Source organism: Oncorhynchus mykiss, chromosome 25 (assembly GCF_057628025.1).
Source record: "Oncorhynchus mykiss isolate SJ-2025 chromosome 25, ASM5762802v1, whole genome shotgun sequence".
Classification (NCBI taxonomy): Eukaryota; Metazoa; Chordata; class Actinopteri; order Salmoniformes; family Salmonidae; genus Oncorhynchus; species Oncorhynchus mykiss.
Window position 1 is genome coordinate 28972004 of NC_143046.1, and position 22770 is coordinate 28994773.

Here is a 22770-nt window from a genome sequence, read left to right on the forward strand (position 1 = left end):
ACGTGTGCGTGTGTGTGTGCACGTGTGTGTGTGTGTGTGTGCACGTGTGTGTGTGTGTGTGTGTAAGTGCAATGTAATGTCAATGTGTGTGTCTCCTCGCAGGCCTCCATTGAAGAGCGTCTGAAGCAGCTGCAAGATGCTCACAGAGACTTTGGCCCTGGATCCCAGCACTTCCTGTCCAGTAAGGGCTCCTCTCCCTTCATTTAAAGTTGGCACTGGGTGCCGTGCCACGCTGTACCATCCCTGTATAGGGGCTGGGGGGAGGAGGGGGTAGGAGGCTGAAAATTAGGATGGGTGGTGTGTGTGTGTGTGTGGGGGGGGGGTTCGAGGGAAGGGGGTTACAACATGGTTGGTCACAGTGTGAGGTTGTGTATGAGGATGTGTGAGGTTGTGATGTCTGGGTTGGGCGTAGAGGGGGCAGGCTTTGCGCCTTAATCCCCCACTGAGTCACAGCAGCAGTAGTGAGATAGTGACGCTTCCGTCGTTCTCTTTGATTGGTTTGATTTTGCCCATGCTGTGTGAGTGTTGTGTTTGATTGGTTTGATTTTGCCCATGCTGTGTGTGTGTGTGTGTGTGTTTGATTGGTTTGATTTTGTGTGTGTGTGTGTATGTTTTTGTGTGTGTGTGTGTGTGTGTGTGATGGTGGTATAATATTAAAAGGGAACTCCTGCTGTCCTCAGTCCCCCCCAGCTCTGCCACAGTCACGCTGTGTAAAGACTGTCATGCTACTGGGGCTGAGCTGGTTCTCCCCGCATGTGTGTGTTTGTGTGTAAAGGTCTGTAGCTGCCTCACCGAGTACTATGTCTATCGTGACAGTGTTCTTGTGTCCACGTGTGTGAGTGTCTCCCTTTATCTCCCATTCATCCAGTCTAGCCTGATCCAGTCCCAGCTAGCTTTGCCCCTCTAGCTAAGCTTACAGCTAAAATGTTACATTGACCGGGTGTGGGACTCCTTCACCTCCCATTTTCCGTTAGCCTTTACCAACAATAATGCTCTCTGGGACTAGACACAAAAGGCTGCGTTTACCGTTTCAGCTTCAGTCCATCTATTATGTACTGCTGCTGTCCCTCTGAATGGTCACCGACTGTCTGGATCCACGTGGCCCACATCCCAAATGGCACCCTATTCCCTTTATAGTGCACCACTCTTGACCAGAGCCTTATCGGGAATAGGACCTAAGTAGGGAATAGGGTGCCATTGGGGAGGTGAACATGGTCACTGGTTATGTGCAAATGGCTTTTCATGCTTGCCTTAGCGATTGATTTTCCGTTACAGGTTCAGTGCAGATACCCTGGGAACGTGCCGTCTCGCCAAACAAAGTGCCCTACTACATCAAGTAAGTCTAAAGTATTGAGTCACTGTTCAGATGGCAGTATTGAGTTACCAGAAGACACATTCATAAGGTATCCCTAGAAAAACAGTATCGAGCTAATTCCCTCCTGACCACTTATCTATTTACTTCATCAATGCTCCATTGTCCCTGTCTGGGCTGTGTTTATCTTTCAGCTCTGAGGTGTCTGCTTGTGTATGTGTGTATGTGTGCATCCATGCGCGTGTATGTACAGTATGTGTACTGTGTGTGAGTGTCGGTGTATCTCTTTTACAAACAGGGGGGTTTATTTTCTTAATCACTGCTGTTAGCCCACCCCCTGCCCCCACCTGCTGCCTGACTATTAATTCTTATGGGCTGTGTAACTGTGCCACTGGAGGGGAATATCTGACGGGCACTCTGTTGGGCACCTAATCAATCCAACAGCCTCATACAGGTAGTGACGGGCGTTGGAGTTGCCCCCGGGTCCTGACAAACTTCCTGCTTGGGGCTCGCTCATTTATTTAGCTGAGCGCGTCAATTATTTATTGGCTATCGTTTTTTCCCTTGGTACATTTTCCCTTTTTCCTGGTACTATGGGATGGGAAGGTAGAGGGTAGGTTGTCTGTTTAATGACGTGTAGAGACAGTAGCAACTCTCTATGTGAAACCTCTTGCATGTCCGCCATACAGTGCATCTGTAAAAGGATTCAGACCCCTTCACTTTTTTCACATTTTGTTACATTACAGACTTATTCTAAAATTGATTAAATGTTTTTTTTCCCCCCTCATCAATCTACACATAATGACAAAGCAAAAAGAGGTTTGTAGAAATCTTTGCAAATGTATAAAAAATACAAATCTGAAATATCACATTTACTTATCCCCGTCAGAGCAGTAGAGCTATCGCCGGTGCACAGTGAAGGGTGAGGAGTGGCCGTCGTGGAACATTGGCCCTACTATCTTGTTGCTGCTGTGTGTCTGACCTTTACAGGTCCATAGATGGAAACTACATACACCAATTTTTCACAGTTGTGTTTTCATCAGACATGATTCTTTATAGGTACCTTCATGTGTGTGTAAAATATTCATGTTCTCAGATTGCTACTCATAGATTTTAGATGTGTGTGAATTTTTTATTTTTTGTTGTTGTTGAAAGCCGATATACATCCGTTGTTTAGCTGGAAGGGAATGTTCATATCCGGTGTATTTGATGTGATATGTGGTTGTCTCACCTACAGTAGCTATCTTTAGATGAATGCACTTACTGTGAGTCACTCTGAATAAGTGCATCTGATAAATGACTCAAATGTCAAACATAAATGTTTTACACACATATCATTTTTTAAATTATTATTAAATATTGATGTCACAAATGTATAATTCGTAAATGTCTTTATAAAAATGTAATTTGTTACATTTGACCGAACCTAGCAGTTCTACTTATTTCTCTGAGAGTGAGACAGATATATCCCATTTAGCAGAACAATACATGATTATTTGTCTCTCTGAAATGAAACCATCAAGTGATAGATTTTAAACTAATGCATGCCTGTCATTGAACATCCTCGTGCCGTGATTATATAGTGAAAAAACACACCAATCTTTCATAATTTCTTTAAACAATAAAAGCTCATTTATGAACATTTCAGAAAATGAATATATAGCGTTTTGGAATGAAATTCTTCACCTTCCTTCCTTTCTCCCTTGTAACCCCCTTTACTCTTGTCTAACTCTGTCCTCCTTCGCTCTCTCCTCCCCCTCTCCCCCTCTCCCTCTCTCCCCTCTCCTCTCTCCCTTCCTACTCTCTCCATTCCTACACTCCCTCAGCCATCAGGCCCAGACGACGTGCTGGGACCATCCAAAAATGACGGAGCTGTACCAGGTGCTGGGTAAGATAAAGACAATGAAAGAGTTAGGCCCTTACCGTGCACCTCCGCAGGGCCTCCAGAGGCCCAGAGAGCACCTGCCACCATCACCCCGTACCTCATTAAGGGCCCATATTTCAGACACCCCCCAACACCGACGGCACCATTCTCATTAACCTGCGGGAACAATTTGACGGCTCTGTGATTGCTTTTTCCTACATTTCATTTTAATCAATTGTTATTAATGTGATCTGGTGGGGGTGGGGGGGTGGGGGGGGGGGGGTGTTGTCCACACACCGACAGACAGACTTGCTATGAGGCATTGAGGGAGTGGCATTATGTAGCAACATGGCCCCTGCTAATGACTCACTGATGGGCTGATAAACACAGGGAGGATGAGAGCAGACGAGTAGGATGTCCTTGCCATCATTTAACTTTAGATTTTTTCTCTCTCTCTCTCTCCCCCTCTCTCCTTTCTTCATCAGCGGATCTGAACAACATCAAGTTCTCAGCGTACCGGACGGCCATGAAGCTGCGGCGGGTGCAGAAGGCTCTGAGATGTACGTACTGTGTTTGTCATGCAGGATAATTCAATTAATTAATTGGCCCAATTGAGTTACGTGAGGGGAGGTAATTAGTCAAGGTCATGTGGATGAGTGAGGGATAAATGCGTGTGTGCCCCCTACAGGACCAAGCGGAGTAGCTTTATCTTCCACAGTCCAGACGTCTCCTCCTCTCTTCCCTCCATCCCTCCCTTCCCCACGCTCTGGCTCCCCTGGCCACGCTTTACCACAGGGGGCTGCTCACATCCTTTTTCATGCTCTCTCCATTCACACTCTCGCTTTCTCTCCATTCAACTCTCTACCCCTCTTCGACCCTCCGACACAGGGAAATGGCCTGTGAAAGCACAGCATGAACGCACTGCTGAAAACGCTATACGCTCCTGCTACCTTTCTCTCTCTCTCCTCCTCATCCTGTTCTGGTCTGCTAGTCCGTGTCATTAGGATAATATATTGCCAGGCTGCCATAGTAACTACCAAGTCCCTCTCCCTCTCTCCCTCTCCCTCTCTCTCTCCCTCTCTCTCTCTCTCTCTCCCTTCCTCTTTCTAAGTATGGATTGAGCTCTATAAAAGTCCATCTAAAATGCCTAGAAGTGACTCCTCTCCCAACCCTAACCCACTCCTGCCATCTCCTTATCTCCGCTATCCAATCACATCTGTCATTAGAGGACACCCTCTTATCTCCAGTCCTCTGCCCAGGCTGGGATGGCCATTCAAATTAGTTTAGAGGAGCAAATCTAATTTGGTTTGGCGCTCTCGCAACATCTGTCAGCGCTTAAGTGGGGGGAAAAAGGTGGCTAAGCACTCTCTCCTTCACTCTCCTGTCCCCTGGTGGTTTGTGTGTGTGTGTGTGTGTGTGTGTGTGTGTGTCCATTCAGTGGACCTGCTGAGGCTGGTGAGTGTGGTGGACGTGTTCAGGGAGCAGGATCTGCAGCATGGGGAACATGTGATGGATGTGGTGGAGATGATCCATGCCCTGACTGGCCTGTATGAGAGACTGGAGGAGGAGAGGAGGGCCATCGTGGTCAACATCCCTCTCTGTGTGGACATGTGTCTCAACTGGCTGCTCAACGTCTACGACAGGTACAATTGACCACTGCTGACCTTTCACCTTGACCCCTTGCCCCCTGACCCTGTACCTTACATGGCCTCAACAAAACCAGGTCATGTTTTTTAACTGGCTGCTCAATGTGTCAATGTCTCTTGAACGTCACTGATAGCACATAGCAACACATTACCTCACCTCGTATTATCTTTGAGGGGTTTTGGGTTCAGACATAAAGTTTCATCTTCACCTAATTAGTGACGGTTCATGCCAGTTGTGTTGTTAGCTACTTGTAAGTGCCACTCTAAGCTAATGAACCAAATAACTCTGTTTTTGTCAGTTCTGTTTCATAAGCATCTCTGTTTTGTCTGGGACACTCTGCCATTGACATTACTGCCAATACACCTCTCACATATCCTTGGCTAAATTCACCCTGTCTCCACCTCGCAAGTATAAAAACCTTTTCCCACAATCAAGGACCATCACGCTCTGCTATTCCAGTGCTCTGATTGGTCGAGAGTCCTCTCAGCGGGGCGTCTCGTTGGTGAAGTAGGCTGTGTGGCTGGGAGGCTTCGTCGTGAGTAAGATTACAGAGAGGCTGTAGCTCAATCAATCTGGCAGGCGTCCAATCAGGGCAACTGAGACCCAGCAGAAGCATAAACTGTTTGATTCTGATTGCCTGTCTCTCTCTGTCAACTGCCAAGCCCTCCACAGAATCTGAGAGGCGCAATTCCTGGCGAACATGGAAAAAAAGAGAGAGAAAAGAAACAGCCCCATTTTTTAAATAAACGCCATGAATGTATTTTGCAGCCCTTAACTACCTGCTGATAACGAGTGGAAATCAGCTAGTTTATCCTCCACATATATTTCCTGTAATTGCTTTTTTGTTTTCCGATAAAGTCTAGGTGTGAATGAGCTGTGCGAGCAGCGTCAAATCAAATTGAATGAAATGTTACTTGTCACATGCTGTGTGTGTGTTTGCAGTGTGTGTGTGTGTTTGCAGTGTGTTTGCAGTGTGTGTGTGTGTGTTTGCAGTGTGTGTGTGTGTTTGCAGTGTGAGCGGTATTCATCATGAGGTGTCCTCACTAAAGAGACAACCAATGCAGTTTTTTCCCTCTCTTTTCTATGGTTATTTTGGAGAGTGGGTTTGTCAGAGCGCTTTTGATTCAGGAGACGTGTGTGTGTGTGTGTGTGTGTGTGTGTGTGTGTGTGCGTGTGTGCGTGTGTGTCCTGAGCTCCTCTGAGGGCATGTCACACTCTTTGGGTGTGCAGGGAGTAACACGTCCCACGTGGTGAGGAGCTGGGGGCGCATATTGAAGATGACACACAGCAGACATGTGCTGACATGCCCTCGCTTCCTTACCTCCCCGTCTCCCCCTGCTACTCTAATGTCTCCTCCTGCCTCTCCTATGTCTCCCCCTGCTACTCTAATGTCTCCTCCTGCCTCTCCTATGTCTCCCCCTGCTACTCTAATGTCTCCTCCTGCCTCTCCTATGTCTCCCCCTGCTACTCTAATGTCTCCTCCTGCCTCTCCTATGTCTCCCCCTGCTACTCTAATGTCTCCTCCTGCCTCTCCTATGTCTCCCCCTGCTTCTCTAATGTCTCCTCCTGCCTCTCCTATGTCTCCCCCTGCTTCTCTAATGTCTCCTCCTGCCTCTCTTATTTCTCCCTCTGCTCTCCTATGTCTCCCCCTGCTTCTCTAATGTCTCCTCCTGCCTCTCTTATTTCTCCCTCTGCTCTCCTATGTCTCCCCCTGCTTCTCTAATGTCTCCTCCTGCTTCTCCTATTTCTCCCTCTGCTCTCCTATGTCTCCCCCTGCTTCTCTAATGTCTCCTCCTGCTTCTCCTATTTCTCCCTCTGCTCTCCTATGTCTCCCCCTGCCTCTCCTATGTCTCTCTTCTATGTCTCCCCCTGCCTCTCCTATGTCTCCCCCTGCCTCTCCTATGTCTCTCTCCTATGTCTCTCCCTGCCTCTCCTATGTCTCTCTCCTATGTCTCCCCTGCCTCTCCTATGTCTCTCCCTGCCTCTCCTATGTCTCTCCCTGCCTCTACTATGTCTCCCCTGCCTCCCCTATGTCTCTCTCCTATGTCTCTCCCTGCCTCTCCTATGTCTCTCTCCTATGTCTCCCCTGCCGCTCCTATGTCTCTCCCTGCCTCTCCTATGTCTCTCCCTGCCTCTACTATGTCTCCCCTGCCTCCCCTATGTCTCTCCCTGCCTCTCATATGTCTCTCTCCTATGTCTTCTCTGCCTCACCAATGTCTCTCCCTGTCTCTCATATGTCTCTCCCTGGCTCTCATATGTCTCTCCCTGCCTCTCATATGTCTCCCCCTGCCTCTCCTATGTCTCCCCCTGCCTCACCTATGTCTCCCCCTGCCTCTCCTAGGTCTCCCCTGCCTCTCCTTTGTCTCCCCCTGCCTCACCTATGTCTCCCCCTGCCTCTCCTACGTCTCCCCCTGCCTCACCTATGTCTCCCCCTGCCTCTCCTAGGTCTCCCCTGCCTCTACTATGTCTCCCCCTGCCTCTCCTATGTCTCCCCTGCCTCTCCTTTGTCTCCCCCTGCCTCTCCTAGGTCTCCCCTGCCTCTACTATGTCTCCCCCTGCCTCTCCTATGTCTCCCCTGCCTCTCCTTTGTCTCCCCCTGCCTCTCCTATGTCTCCCCCTGCCTCTCATATGTCTCTCCCTGGCTCTCATATGTCTCTCCCTGCCTCTCATATGTCTCCCCCTGCCTCTCCTATGTCTCCCCCTGCCTCACCTATGTCTCCCCCTGCCTCTCCTATGTCTCCCCTGCCTCTCCTTTGTCTCCCCCTGCCTCACCAATGTCTCTCCCTGTCTCTCCTATGTCTCTCCCTGGCTCTCATATGTCTCTCCCTGCCTCTCATATGTCTCCCCCTGCCTCTCCTATGTCTCCCCCTGCCTCACCTATGTCTCCCCCTGCCTCTCCTAGGTCTCCCCTGCCTCTCCTTTGTCTCCCCCTGCCTCACCTATGTCTCCCCCTGCCTCTCCTATGTCTCCCCCTGCCTCACCTATGTCTCCCCCTGCCTCTCCTAGGTCTCCCCTGCCTCTACTATGTCTCCCCCTGCCTCTCCTATGTCTCCCTGCCTCTCCTTTGTCTCCCCCTGCCTCTCCTAGGTCTCCCCTGCCTCTACTATGTCTCCCCCTGCCTCTCCTATGTCTCCCCTGCCTCTCCTTTGTCTCCCCCTGCCTCTCCTAGGTCTCCCCTGCCTCTACTATGTCTCCCCCTGCCTCTCCTATGTCTCCCCTGCCTCTCCTTTGTCTCTCCCTGCCTCTACTATGTCTCCCCTGCCTCTCCTTTGTCTCTCCCTGCCTCTACTATGTCTCCCCCTGCCTCTCCTATGTCTCCCCTGCCTCTCCTTTGTCTCTCCCTGCCTCTACTATGTCTCCCCCTGCCTCTCCTAGGTCTCCCCTGCCTCTACTATGTCTCCCCCTGCCTCTACTATGTCTCTCCCTGCCTCTACTATGTCTCTCCCTGCCTCTCCTTTGTCTCCCCCTGCCTCTCCTAGGTCTCCCCCTGCCTCACCTATGTCTCCCCCTGCCTCTCCTATGTCTCTCCCTGCCTCTACTATGTCTCCCCCTGCCTCTCCTAGGTCTCCCCTGCCTCTACTATGTCTCCCCCTGCCTCTACTATGTCTCTCCCTGCCTCTCCTTTGTCTCCCCCTGCCTCTCCTATGTCTCCCCTGCCTCTCCTTTGTCTCTCCCTGCCTCTACTATGTCTCTCCCTGCCTCTCCTAGGTCTCTCCCTGCCTCTACTATGTCTCCCCCTGCCTCTACTATGTCTCTCCCTGCCTCTACTATGTCTCCCCTGCCTCTACTATGTCTCCCCCTGCCTCTACTATGTCTCTCCCTGCCTCTACTATGTCTCCCCTGCCTCTACTATGTCTCCCCTGCCTCTACTATGTCTCCCCCTGCCTCTACTATGTCTCCCCTGCCTCTCCTTTGTCTCTCCCTGCCTCTACTATGTCTCCCCCTGCCTCTACTATGTCTCCCCCTGCCTCTACTAGGTCTCTCCCTGCCTCTACTATGTCTCTCCCTGCCTCTACTAGGTCTCCCCCTGCCTCTACTATGTCTCTCCCTGCCTCTCCTATGTCTCCCCCTGCCTCTACTATGTCTCTCCCTGCCTCTCCTATGTCTCTCCCTGCCTCTACTATGTCTCTCCCTGCCTCTACTATGTCTCTCCCTGCCTCTACTATGTCTCCCCCTGCCTCTACTATGTCTCTCCCTGCCTCTACTATGTCTCCCCCTGCCTCTCCTATGTCTCCCCCTGCCTCTACTATGTCTCCCCCTGCCTCTCCTATGTCTCCCCTGCCTCTCCTATGTCTCCCCTGCCTCTCCTATGTCTCCCCTGCCTCTCCTATGTCTCCCCTGCCTCTACTATGTCTCCCCTGCCTCTACTATGTCTCCCCTGCCTCTCCTATGTCTCCCCTGCCTCTACTATGTCTCCCCTGCCTCTACTATGTCTCCCCCTGCCTCTCCTATGTCTCCCCTGCCTCTACTATGTCTCCCCTGCCTCTCCTATGTCTCCCCTGCCTCTCCTATGTCTCCCCTGCCTCTCCTATGTCTCCCCTGCCTCTACTATGTCTCCCCTGCCTCTACTATGTCTCCCCTGCCTCTCCTATGTCTCCCCTGCCTCTCCTTTGTCTCCCCCTGCCTCTCCTATGTCTCCCCCTGCCTCTCCTATGTCTCCCCTGCCTCTCCTATGTCTCCCCTGCCTCTCCTATGTCTCCCCTGCCTCTACTATGTCTCCCCTGCCTCTACTATGTCTCCCCTGCCTCTACTATGTCTCCCCCTGCCTCTCCTTTGTCTCCCCCTGCCTCACCTATGATAGTTTTTTATATTTTCTGCGTCAAGGTTTGGCTTTTTCAAGAGAGGCTTTATTACTGCCACTTTTAGTGAGTTTGGTACACATCTGGTGGATAGAGAGCCGTTTATTATGTTCAACATAGGAGGGCCGAGCACAGGAAGCAGCTCTTTCAGTAGTTTAGTTGGAATAGGGTCCAGTATGCAGCTTGAAGGTTTAGAGGCCATGATTATTTTCATCATTGTGTCAAGAGATATAGTACTAAAACACTTTAGCGGCTCTCTTGATCCTAGGTCCTGGCAGAGTTGTGCAGACTCAGGACAACTGAGCTTTGAAGGAATACGCAGATTTAAAGAGGAGTCCGTAATTTGCTTTCTAATAATCATAATATTTTCCTCAAAGAAGTTCATGAATTTATCACTGCTAAAGTGAAAGCCATCCTCTCTTGGGGAATGCTGCTTTTTAGTTAGCTTTGCGACAGTATCAAAAAGGAATTTCGGATTGTTCTTATTTTCCTCAATTAAGTTAGAAAAATAAGATGATCGAGCAGCAGTAAGGGCTCTTCGGTACTGCACGGTATTGTCTTTCCAAGCTAGTCGGAAGACTTCCAGTTTGGTGTGGCGCCATTTCCGTTCCAATTTTCTGGAAGCTTGCTTCAGAGCTCGGGTATTTTCTGTGTACCAGGGAGCTAGTTTCTTATGAGAAATGTTTTTAGTTTTTAGGGGTGCAACTGCATCTAGGCTATTGCACAAGGTTAAATTGAGTTCCTCAGTTAGGTGGTTAACTGATTTTTGTCCTCTGGCATCCTTGGGTAGACAGAGGGAATCTGGAAGGACATCAAGGAATCTTTGTGTTGTCTGTGAATTTATAGCACGACTTTGGATGTTCCTTGGTTGGGGTCTGAGCAGATTATTTGTTGCAATTGCAAACGTAATAAAATGGTGGTCCGATAGTCCAGGATTATGAGGAAAAACATTTAAGATCCACAACATTTATTCCATGGGACAAAACTAGGTCCAGAGTATGACTGTGACAGTGAGTGGGTCCAGAGACATGTTGGACAAAACCCACTGAGTCGATGATGGCTCCGAAAGCCTTTTGGAGTGGGTCTTATTCAAATGGATTAAATTGTTTTTTTCCCTCATCAATCTACACACAATACTCCATAAACACAAAGCAAAATCAGGTTTTTAGACATGATTGCATTTTTTATAGTTTTATTAATAACTGAAATATTACATTTACATAAGTATTCAGACCCATTACTCAGTACTTTGTTGAAGCACCTTTGGCAGTGATTACAGCCTCGTCTTCTTGGGCATGACACTACAAGCTTGGCACACCTGTGTTTGGGGAGTTTCGTCCTTTCTTCTCTGCAGATCCTCTCAAGCTCTTTCAGGTTGGATGGGGAGCGTTGAGTTATCGCTCCTTTAGCCTTCGGGACAGCCTCAATTTGTCGAGGCATGGACTCTACAAGGTGTCGAAAGCGTTCCACAGGGATGCTGGCCCATGTTGACGCCAATGCTTCCCACAGTTGTGTCAAATTTGGCTGGATGTCCTTTATTGATATACCCGGGAAACGGTTGTGTGTGAAAAACCCAGCAGCATTGCAGTTCTTGACGCAAACCAGTGCGCCTGGCACTTACTACCATACCCTGTTCAAAGGCACTTACATTTTTTTGTCTTGCCCATTCACTCTCTGAATGGCTCACATACACAATCCATGTCTCAATTGTCTCAAAGCTTAAAAATCCTTCTTTAACCTGTCTCCTCTCCTTCATCTACACTGATTGAAGTGGAATTAACAAGTGACATCAATAAGGGATCATATCTTTCACCTGGATTCACTTGGTCAGTCTATGTCATGGAAAGAGCAGGTGTTCTTAATGTTTTTGTATTCTCAGTGTACATGCTCCAGTGTGACTTGAGCCCGCAGCAGCACAGCTCTAGGGTCTCGACCCCCCCTGCAGCTCTTTTTTCCTGGTCTTCCACACTGTCAGTAGACCTTTCTTGCAGTCAAATGACCGAGTGGCCTTATGGGTGGAATGTTCTTAATATTTTTTATTAATTAACCTTTAAATGTCTAAGCTGTGGGATCAGTCTTGTCCTTGGCTGTGTGTTTAGGGTTGTTGGAAGGTGAACCTTCACCCCGGTCAGAGGACCTAAGCGCTCCAGAGCATCAAGGAACTCTCTGTACTTTGCTTCGTTCATCTTTCCCTCGATCCTGACTAGTCTCCCAGTCCCTGACACTGAACAACATCCCCACAGCATGATGCAAAGAGTTCAATCTTGGTTTCATCAGACCAGAGAATCTTGTTTATCATGGTCTGAGAGTCCTTTAGGTGCCTTTTGGCAAACTCTCAGCGGGCTGTCGTGCATTTTACTGAGGAGTGGCTTCTGGCTGGCCACTCTATCATAAAGGCCTGATTGGTGGAGTGCTGCAGAGATGTTTTGGTACCCTTCCCCAAATCTGTACCTCGACAGAATCCTGTCTCAAAGCTCTATGGACAATTCCTTCGACCTCATGGTTTAGTTTTTGCTCTGACATGCACTGTCAACTGTGGGACCTTTATATAGACAGGCGTGTGCCTTTCCAAATCATGTCCATGTCCAATGAAGTTGTCATCTCAAGGATGATCAATGGAAACAGAATGCACCTGAGCTCAATTTCGAGCCTCATACCAAAAGGTCTGAATACTATTATGTAAATAAGGTATTTCTGTTTTTATCTTTAATACATTTACAAACATTTCTGAACTTATTTTCGCTTTGTTGTTATGGGGTATTATGTGTAGATTGATGAAAAAAACAACATATATTTAATCAATTTTGGAATAAAAATGTAATTTAACAAAATGTGGAAAAAGTCAAGGGTCTGAATACTTTCTGAATGCACTGTATATATACAAAAATGTATCTCTCTCTCTCTGACTTGCCCTCTTCCTTTCTCCCAAGTGGTCGCAATGGGAAGATGCGCGTCCTCTCCTTCAAGACAGGACTGGTGAGCCTGTGCAATGCGGATGTTCAGGAGAAGTATAAATGTAAGTATGAGTCCCGTTCATGTAGACACCACAGCCCTGCAGCCCCCTGACAAAGGAAGAAAATTAAAAAAACAGCCTGATTGCAAGCATTATAGGAAGACAACCACTTAGGCTAATGAAGGGAATTACTCGCTCTCTCGCTCTGTCTGTCTCTCTCTCTCTCTCTCTGTCCCTCTCTGTCTCTCTCTGTCTCTGTCTCTCTCTCTCAATTCAATCCAATTCAACGGCTTTATTGGCATGGGAAACATACATTGCCAAAGCAAATGAAGTAGATAATAAACAAAAGCGAAATAAACAATAACAATTAACAGTAAACATTACACTCACAGAAGTTCCAAAAGAATAAAGACATTTCAAATGTCATAGGATGTCTATATACAAATCAAATTAAATCAAACTGTATTTGTCACCGCGCCGAATACACTGTGCCGAATACAACAAGTGTAGGCCTTACCATGAAATGTTTACTTACAAGCCCTTAACCAACAGTGCAGTTCAAGAAGAGTTAATAAAATATTTACCAAATAAACTAAAGTAAAAAATTATAAAAAGTAACACAATAACATAACAATAACGAGGCTATATACAGGGGGTACCAGTACCAAGTCAGTGTGCAGGGGTACAGGTTAGAGGTCATTTGTACATGTAGGTAGGGGTGAAGTGACTATGCATAGATAATAAACAGCAAGCAGCAGCAGTGTACAAAACAAATGGGGTGGGGGGTCAATGTAATAGTCTGGTGGCCATTCGATTAATTGTTCAGCAGCCTTATGGTATGGCTTGGGGGTAGAAGCTGTTAAGGAGCCTTTTGGTCCTAGATATGGCGCTCCGGTACTGCTTGCCGTGCGGTAGCGGAGAAAACAGTCTGACTGGGTGACTGGAGCCTCTTGACAGTTTTATGGACTTTCCTCTGACACCGCCTATTATATAGGTCCTGGATTGCAGGAAGCTTGGCCCCAGTGATGTACTGGGCCATACGCACTACCCTCTGTAGCGCCTTACGGTCAGATGCCGAGCAGTTGCCATACCAGGCGGTGATGCAACTGGTCAGGATGCTCTCGATGGTGCAGCTGTAGAACTTTTTGAGGATCTGGGGAACCATGCCAAATCTTTTCAGTCTCCTGATGGGGAAAAGGTTTTGTCGTGCCCTCTTCACAACTGTCTTGGAATGTTTGGACCATGATAGATCGTTGGTGATGTGGACAACAAGGAACTTGAAACTCTCGACCCGCTCCACTACAGCCCTGTTGATGTTAATGGGGGGCTGTTCGGACCTCATTTTCCTGTAGTCCACGATCATCTCCTTTGTCTTGCTCACATTGAGGGGGAGGTTGTTGTCCTGGCACCACACTGACAGTTCTCTGAGCTCCTCCCTATAGGCTGTCTCATCGTTGTCAGTGATCAGGCCTAGCACTGTTGTGTCATAGGCAAACTTAATGATGGTGTTGGAGTCGTGTTTGGCTACCCAGTGTGGGTGAACAGGGAGTACAGGAGGGGACTAAGTACACACCCCTGAGGGGCCCCAGTGTTGAGGATCAATGTGGCAGACGTGTTGGTGCCTACCCCAGGAAGTCCAAGATCCAGTTGCGGAGGGAGGTGTTTAGTCCTTAGCTTAGTGATGAGCTTCGTGGGCACTATGGTGTTGAACGCTGAGCTGAGTCAATGAACAGCATTCTCACATAGGTGTTATTTTTGTCCAGGTGGGAAAGACCATGTATGGAGTGCGATTGAGATTGCGTCATCTGTGGATCTGTTGGGGTGTAATGCGAATAGGATTGGGTCTAGGGTATGTGCGGGAGAGTGCTGTTGATGTGAGCCATGACCAGCTTTCATAGCACTTCATGGCTACCGACGTGAGTGCTACGGGGCGGTAATCATTTAGGCGGGTAACTTTTGCTTCCTTGGGCACAGGGACTATGGTGGTCTGCTTGAAAAATGTACAGTTGAAGTCGGAAGTTAGCATACACCTTAGCCAAATACATTTAAACTCAGTTTTTCACAATTCCTGACATTTAATCCTAGTAAAAATTCCCTGATTTATGTCAGTTAGGATCACCAGAATAATTGTCAGAATAATTGTAGAGAGAATGATTTATATCAGCTTTTACTATATCAGCTTTTACATTCCCAGTGGGTCAGAAGTTTACATACACTCAATTAGTTTTTAGTATCATTGCCTTTAAATTGTTTAACTTGGGTCAAACGTTTCGGGTAGCCTTCCACAAGCTTCACACAATAAGTTGGGTGAATTTTGTCCCATTCCTCCTGACAGAGCTGGTGTAACTGAGTCAAGTTTGTAGGCCTCCTTGCTCTCACACGCTTTTTCAATTCTGCCCACACATTTTCTATAGAATTGAGGTCAGGGCTTTGTGATGGCCACTCCAATACCTTGACTTTGTTGTCCTTAAGCCATTTTGCCACAACTTTGGAAGTATGCTGGGGGTCATTGTCCATTTGGAAGACCCATTTGCGACCAAGCTTTAACTTCCTGACTGATGTCTTGAGATGTTGCTTCAATATATCCACATTATTTTCTCCCTCATGATGCCATCTATTTTGTGAAGTGCTCAAGTCCCTCCTGCAGCAAAGCACCCCCACAAAATGATGCTGCCACCCCCGTGCTTCACGGTTGGGATGGTGTGCTTCGGCTTGCTAGCCTCCCCATTTTTACTCCAAACATAACAATGGTCATTATTGCCAAATAGTTCTATTTTTGTTTCATCAGACCAGAGGACATTTCTCCAAAAAGTACGATCTCTGTCCCCATGTGCAGTTGCAAACCGTAGTCTGACTTTTTTATAGCGGTTTTGGAGCAGTGGCTTCATCCTTGCTGAGCGGCCTTTCAGGTTAAGTCGATATAGGACTCGTTTTACTGTGGATATAGATACTTTTGTACCTGTTTCCTCTAGCATCTTCACAAGGTCCTTTGCTGTTGTTCTGGGATTGATTTGCACTTTTCTAACCAAAGTATGTTCATCTCTAGGAGACAGAACGTGTCTCCTTCCTGAGCGGTATGACGACTGCGTGGTCCCATGGTGTTTATACTTGCATACTATTGTTTGTACAGATGAGCGTGGTACCTTCCGGCGTTTGGAAATTGCTCCCAAGGATGAACCAGACTTGTGGAGGTCTACAATGTTTTTTCTGAGGTCTTGGCTGATTTCTTTTGATTTTCCCATGATGTCAAGCAAAGAGGCACTGACTTTGAAGATAGGCCTTGAAATACATCCACAGGTACACCAATTGACTCAAATGATGTCAATTAGCCTATCAGAAGCTTCTAAAGCCATGACATAATTTTCTGGAATTTTCCAAGCTGATTAAAGGCACAGTCAACTTAGTGTATGTAAACTTCTGACCCACTGGAATTGTGAAACAGTGAATTATAAGTGAAATAATTTGTCTGTAAACAATTGTTGGAAAATTACTTGTGTCATGCACAAAGTAGATGTCCTAACCAACTTGCCAAAACTATAGTTTGTTAACAAGAAATTTGTGGAGTGGTTGAAAAATGAGTTTTAATGACTCCAACCTAAGTGTATGTAAACTTCCGACTTCAACTGTAGGTATTACAAACTCAGTCAGTGAGATGTTGAAAATGTCAGTGAAGACATTTGCCAGTTGGTCTGAACATGCTTTGAGTACACATCCTGGTGTTGTAACAGTGTTGTAACGATGTGCAAATAGCTCAAGTACAAAAGGGAAAATAAAGAAACATAACTATGGGCTGTATGTACAATCGTGTTTGTTCTTCGCTGTTTGCCCTTTTTCTCATGGCAACAGGTCATAGATCTTGTTGCTGTGATGGCACACTGGTATTTCACCCAGTAGATATGGGAGTTTATCAAAATCGGGTTTGTTTTCGAATTCTTTGTGGATCTGTGTAATCTGAGGGAAATATACATATGTCTCTAGTATGGTCATACATTTGCCAGGAGGTTAGGAAGTGCAGCTCAGTTTCCTCCTCATTTTGTGGGCAGTGTGCACATAGCCTGTCTTCTCTTGAGAGCCAGGTCTGCCTACGGCGGCCTTTCTCAACAGCAAGGCTATGCTCACTAAGTCTGTACATAGTCAAAGTTTTCCTTAAGTTTGGGTCAGTAACGGTGGTCAGGTATTCTGCCACTGTGTATGTACTCTTTTTAGTGCCAAATAGCATTCTAGCGTGCTCAGTCTTTTTTCTTTCCAACGTGTCAAGTAATTATCTTTTTGTTTTGTCATGATTTGGTTGAGTCTAGTTATTTTGCTGTCCTGTGGCTCTGTGTAGTCTGTTTGTGTTTGTGAACAGAGCCCCAGGACCAGCTTGCTTAGGGGACTCTTTTCCAGGTTCATCTCTCTGTAGGTGATGGCTTTGTTATGGAAGGTTTGGGAATCTCTTCTTTTATGTGGTTGTAGAATTGAACGGCTCTTTTATGGATTTTGATCATTAGCGGGTATCGGCCTAATTCGTTTCTGCATGCATTATTTGGTGTTTTATGTTGTACACTGAGAATATTTTTGCAGAATTTTGCATGCAGTCTCAATTTGCTTGTTTGTCCCATTTTGTGAATTCTTGGTTGGTGAGCACATCTGTAAAGGGCAATGGGTTCTATAACTCATTCAAGTATTTTTAGCCAGATCCTAATTGGTGTGTCAAATTTGATGTTCCTTTTGATGGCATAGAAGGCCCTTCTAGCCTTGTATCTCAGCTCGTTCACAGCTTTGTGGAGTTACCTGTTGCGCTAATGTTTAGGCCGAGGTATGTATATTTTTTTGTGTGCTCTAGGGCAACGGTGTAGATGGAATTTGTATTTGTGTTCCTGACAACTAGGCCTTTTTTGGAACACCATTATTTGTGTCTTACTGGGATGTACTGTCAGGGCCCAGGTCTGACAGAATCTGTGCAGAAGATCTAGGTGGTGAAGTAGGCCCTCCTTGGTTGGTGACAGAAGCACCAGATCATCAGCAAACAGTAGATATTTGACTTCAGATTCTAGTAGGGTGAGGCCCGGTGCGGCAGACTGTTCTAGTGCCCCAATTCGTTGATATACATGTTAAAGAGGGTGGGGCTTAAGCTGCATCCCTGTCTCACCCCATGGCCCTGTGGAAAGAAATGTGTTTTTTGCCCATTTTAACCACGCACTTGTTGTTTGTGTACATGGATTTTATTATGTTTTATGTTTTTCCCCCAACACCACTTTCCATCAATTTGTATAGCAGACCCTCAAGCCAAATTGAGTCAACAGCTTTTTTGAAATCAACAAAGCATGAGAGGACTTTGCTTGGTTTGTTTTGGTTTGTTTGTTTGTCAATTAGGGTGTGCAGGGTGAATACGTGGTCTGTAATATGGCAATTTGGTAAAAAGCCAATTTGACATTTGCTCAGTACACGGTTTTCACTGAGGAAATGTACGAGTCTCTCTCCAAAGTACATAGGACTTTTAAGCAGAGAGAAGACACACTCTCACCACACTCAGCTCTCTCTGGCCCCCCTGGCTTCCCTTTCTGATGTTCAATTATGCTCTTTATGCCCAGCTCAGGGGAAGTAAAAACATTTTACAGCTTCATTTTATGACACAGCCTTTTAAATATGTGAAGAAGGGGGGAGAGGAGAGAGAATGTGGGGTGTCATCCATATTGTGAGACCTGGAACAGGAAGTCACGGGATACAAGATTTTAGACAGCCCCAGCAGGTCAGGCCAGGCCCACTGTCGGCTGACACACCATCTGTGACTGCTCGAAAAAATTGAATGACAGATTTTGAGTGTTTTTTTTAATGGCCCGACAAAGCAGGAACGGCATGCCGCTGGAGGCTTGTGAGGATAGAGGGGGGCAGTGATGTCAGCCATGCCAGTTTGTCCCAGTGATTGATCACACATTTTGTCTCCTCAGCTCAGAGGAGAGATGATCCCTGATTATGCTAGTAAACAAGGGGCACATCTGGTGAATGAGTGAACGTGGCAGCATAGCAGTATGGCAGACATACTGTGTGTGTGTGTGTGTGTGTGTGTGTGTATGAGTGTGTGTGCCAGGGCTCCACATTACTAGGGTAGAGAGGCTGACAACTTGTGTGTGTGTGTGGTAGAGGCTGACATTATCAGACTACTGTTTAACATGCAGGTGTCAGTGTGTTCTACTCCCCCCTGAGTCATGTGCAGGGGAGAGGCAGGCAGGCAGGGGCTGGTGCTATTTATAATGGCACTTCACACAGCTGTCAGTATCCATCTCCTCAGTGACATGCAGAGTCACGACTCGCAGACGAAGGCCCCTTTCAGAGCCTGACGAGGCAGCGAGTGCTAATGCAGCTCTTTGTCTACAATTAGATCAGCACGGTTGCCTCTTCTCTCTCTCTCTCTCTCTCTCTCTCTCTCTCTCTCTCTCTACTGTACCTCTCTCTTTCTCTTCCTCTACTGTCTCTCTCTGTCTCTCTCTCTTCCTCTACTGTACCTCTCTCTTTCTCTCTCTCTCTCTCTCTCTCTCTCTCTCTCTCTCTTTCTCCCCCCCCAACATACCTAGATACAGGCAGAGGGAAATATCGCCCACACACATAGAGAAATACAGAGATGTGGGTACATACAGTGCATTCGTAAAGTATTCAGACCCCTGGACTTTTTCAACATTTTGTCAATCTACACACAATACCCCAAACTTTTTTATTTTTGCACATAAAACAAAACTGGCAGCGATTACATCCTCGAGTCTTCTTGGGTATTACCCTGCAAGCTTGGCACACCTGTATTTGGGGAGTTTCTCCCATTCTTCTCTGCAGATCCTCTCAAGCTCTTTCAGGTTGGATGGGGAGCGTCTCTGCACATCTATTTTCAGGTCTTTCCACAGATGTTCGATTGGGTTCAAGTCCGGACTTTGGCTGGGCCACTCAAGGACATTCAGAGACTTGTCCCGAAGCCACTACTACGTTGTCTTGGCTGTGTGCTTAGTGTTGTTGTCCTGTTGGAAGGTGAACCTTCACCCCGGTCAGAGGACCCGAGCGCTCCAGAGCATCAAGGAACTCTCTGTACTTTGCTTCGTTCATCTTTCCCTCGATCTGACTAGTTTCCCAGTCCCTGACACTGAACAACATCCCCACAGCATGATGCTGCCACCACCATGCTTCACCGTAGGGATGGTGCCAGGTTTCCTCCAGACGTGATGCTTGACATTCAGGCCAAAGAGTTCAATCTTGGTTTCATCAGACCAGAGAATCTTGTTTCTCATGGTCTGAGTGTCCTTAAGGTGCCTTTTGGCAAACTCCGAGCAGGCTGTCACGTGCCTTTTATTGAGGAGTGGCTTCGGTCTGGCCACTCTACCATAAAGGCTTGATTGGTGGAGTGCTGCAGAGATGGTTGTCCTCCTGGAAAGTTCTCTGGAGCTCTGTCCGAGTGATATTGAAAAAGTCAAGGGGTATGAATACTTTTCCAATGTACTGTATGTAGAGGTGTGAATAGTACTATTATAAACTGGGGGTTTAAGCACTGAATGCTGATTGGCTGACTGCCGTGGTATATCAGACCATATACCACGGGTATGACTAATTACATTTTGTAACTAGTTTATAATGCCAATGAAGCACCTCAGGGGTTTGTGGTATATGGCCAATATACCATGGCTAAGGTCTTTATCCAGGCACTCCGCGTTGTGTTGTGCACAAGAACAGCCCTTAGTCGTGGTATATTGGCCATATATCACCCCCTCCTCGTGCCTTATTGCTTAAATATACTCTCGTTCACAGAAGCAGACATATTGTATACACACACAGGCTCAGATACTACACATTACACACAGGCTTAGATACTACACATTACACACAGGCTTAGATACTACACATTACACACAGGCTCAGATACTACACATTACACACAGGCTTAGATACTACACATTACACACAGGCTTAGATACTACACATTACACACAGGCTCAGATACTACACATTACACACAGGCTTAGATACTACACATTACACACAGGCTTAGATACTACACATTACACACAGGCTTAGATACTACACATTACACACAGGCTTAGATACTACACATTACACATGGGTGAACATAGTGTCTCTCTCACACACACACATACACACACACATATTTTATTAACCCTGTATGTTTTGTCAGACCTGTTCAGGCAGGTGTCTGGTCCAGGGGGTCTGACAGACCAGCGTTACCTCACTATGCTGCTCTATGAAGCCATCCAGATCCCGCGACAGCTGGGAGAGGTGGCCGCCTTCGGGGGGAGCAATGTGGAGCCCAGTGTACGCAGCTGCTTCCGTATGGTGAGATCACCCATACACACAGACACACACAGACACACACAGACGCGCGCAGGCCGCAAACACATACACACACGCACGCACGCAATTTCTCAAGCAAGAATTTTGCTAGGACTGTCTGGGAGTGGTCTGAGTGAGCTGTTTTTGGCAGAGAGGTTTTAAATTATCTTTTTTATGGTGATGTCATCAGGCAGGCCAAAACTCCATCCCACCAAAACAGGCTGAAATATCAGGCAGTCTTTTCAAACAGATCTTAAAAAGGCATTATCATAATTTTCACAATTTCACAGTGTTTTGGGCTCCTGAGTGGCGCAGCGGTCTAAGACACTGTATCCCAGTGCTAGATGTGTCACTACAGACCCTGGTACGATTCCAGGCTGTATCACAACCGGTCGTGGGAGTCCCTTTTGAGGGGCACATTTGGCCCAGCGTCGTCTGGGTGGGGTTTGGCCGCGGTAGGGTTGGCCTTCATCGTAAATTAAAATGTATTCTTAACTGACTTTCCACAGTATATATGGAAATATATATAAAACACAGTCAAGTCTAGTTTTTGACGCCACTTGGCCTTTAAGCATCACGAATGTGCTTACAATGCACTATGTTGGGGTCATTGATCGTAGGTGTTACTGATAAAAATAGTTTATTCTGAGTGAAATCCTGTGTGAACCAATGTGGTCAATGATTAAACTTTTTGGGTGAGACCAATCTGGTTTAACATACTGTTGTTGGAACAATGGAATCTATGGGCATAACATCGTTTCAAAGTGTTGCAGATGGAGACATGGAAGAACTGAGGGCATTGTCATTTCCACTCTCATACATGGGGGATCAGCTTTTTTGAAATCCCGCCTCATGGCATTTAGCTCAGTAGAGAAATGCATTTTTAAAGCAGTCCCTTTAATGGTAGAGTTGGAACGAGTAGGTAGTAGGTTTTTGGGCGGTGGCTTTTTCAAACCTTTCTAAAAAATAAAAAAAAAATCACTTTTTTACAGCCGACCCGTAATTAAATGTCGCTCGATTCCCGTCCATGCTCCTGATATCAGCCACAGGTGATTAACACCCTGTCTGTCAACTCTATTTGCTGTATGTCATGTCTTTTATGAGCAGATTTTATTATCAGTGTAGTTCCAATCAGAAGTGCCCAGATAAACAATTTATCACGTTGGCATGGCAGTGAAGTCAAAGTGAGGGGATGACACGCGCTAGCACGTTCTGTGGGTGTAGGTTGTAGGGTGTAGCGTAGAGGTGTAGGGGAGTCATTCATGACAGAGGGGCAGATGGGTTTGGCTCTACATAGAGGATGGCAGGATCTGAGGGAGGGAGTTACACTATAGTAGACATTCTGTGCTGTGGCCCTCCGTGGTCTGTATGTATAGAGAACCCAGTCTGTTGTACTCTGAGGCCATGGAGAGTGTACGTTGTGTGTGTTTTGGTTGTTGTTGCTTGGTGTAGTCAGTGGGTCCAGTTCTACTAGCTGGAATAGTCTCATGGAGAGGAGGGTTGAGGAGAGGAGGGTTGAAGAGAGGGTTGAAGAGAGGGTTGAGGAGAGGGTTGAGGAGAGGAGAGGGTTGAGGAGAGGAGAGGGTTGAGGAGAGGAGAGGGTTGAGGAGAGGAGAGAGTTGAGGAGAGGAGAGAGTTGAGTAGAGGAGAGAGTTGAGGAGAGGAGAGGAGAGGAGAGAGTTGAGGAGAGGGTTGAGGAGAGGAGAGGAGAGAGTTGAGGGGAGTTGAGGGGAGTTGAGGAGAGTTGAGGAGAGCAGGGCAGAGAAAAGAGCAGAGAGCCGAGGAGCCTTGTTCCCCTAGAGACCTCACTCCATAACACGTACACACACATACGTTAATTACCCTGCTTTGGCAAAGCCGAGACGAGGCTCCAGGGAAATCAACCTTT

At 46.9% G+C, this 22770-nt stretch overlaps 1 protein-coding gene across 2 annotated transcripts in view; it reads left to right on the top strand.

Moving 5' to 3' along the window:
* LOC110504439 (dystrophin-related protein 2) overlaps nucleotides 1-22770 on the top strand; it is a 98083-nt gene that overhangs the window by 54107 nt on the left and 21206 nt on the right. For both annotated transcript variants that reach the window (XM_090219597.1, XM_090219596.1), the window contains exons 8-14: nucleotides 103-181; nucleotides 1276-1336; nucleotides 3139-3200; nucleotides 3662-3736; nucleotides 4615-4819; nucleotides 12553-12638; nucleotides 20728-20885. In XM_090219597.1, the coding sequence (XP_090075723.1) occupies nucleotides 103-181; nucleotides 1276-1336; nucleotides 3139-3200; nucleotides 3662-3736; nucleotides 4615-4819; nucleotides 12553-12638; nucleotides 20728-20885 (726 nt within the window). The remainder of the gene's footprint in view (nucleotides 1-102; nucleotides 182-1275; nucleotides 1337-3138; nucleotides 3201-3661; nucleotides 3737-4614; nucleotides 4820-12552; nucleotides 12639-20727; nucleotides 20886-22770) is intronic.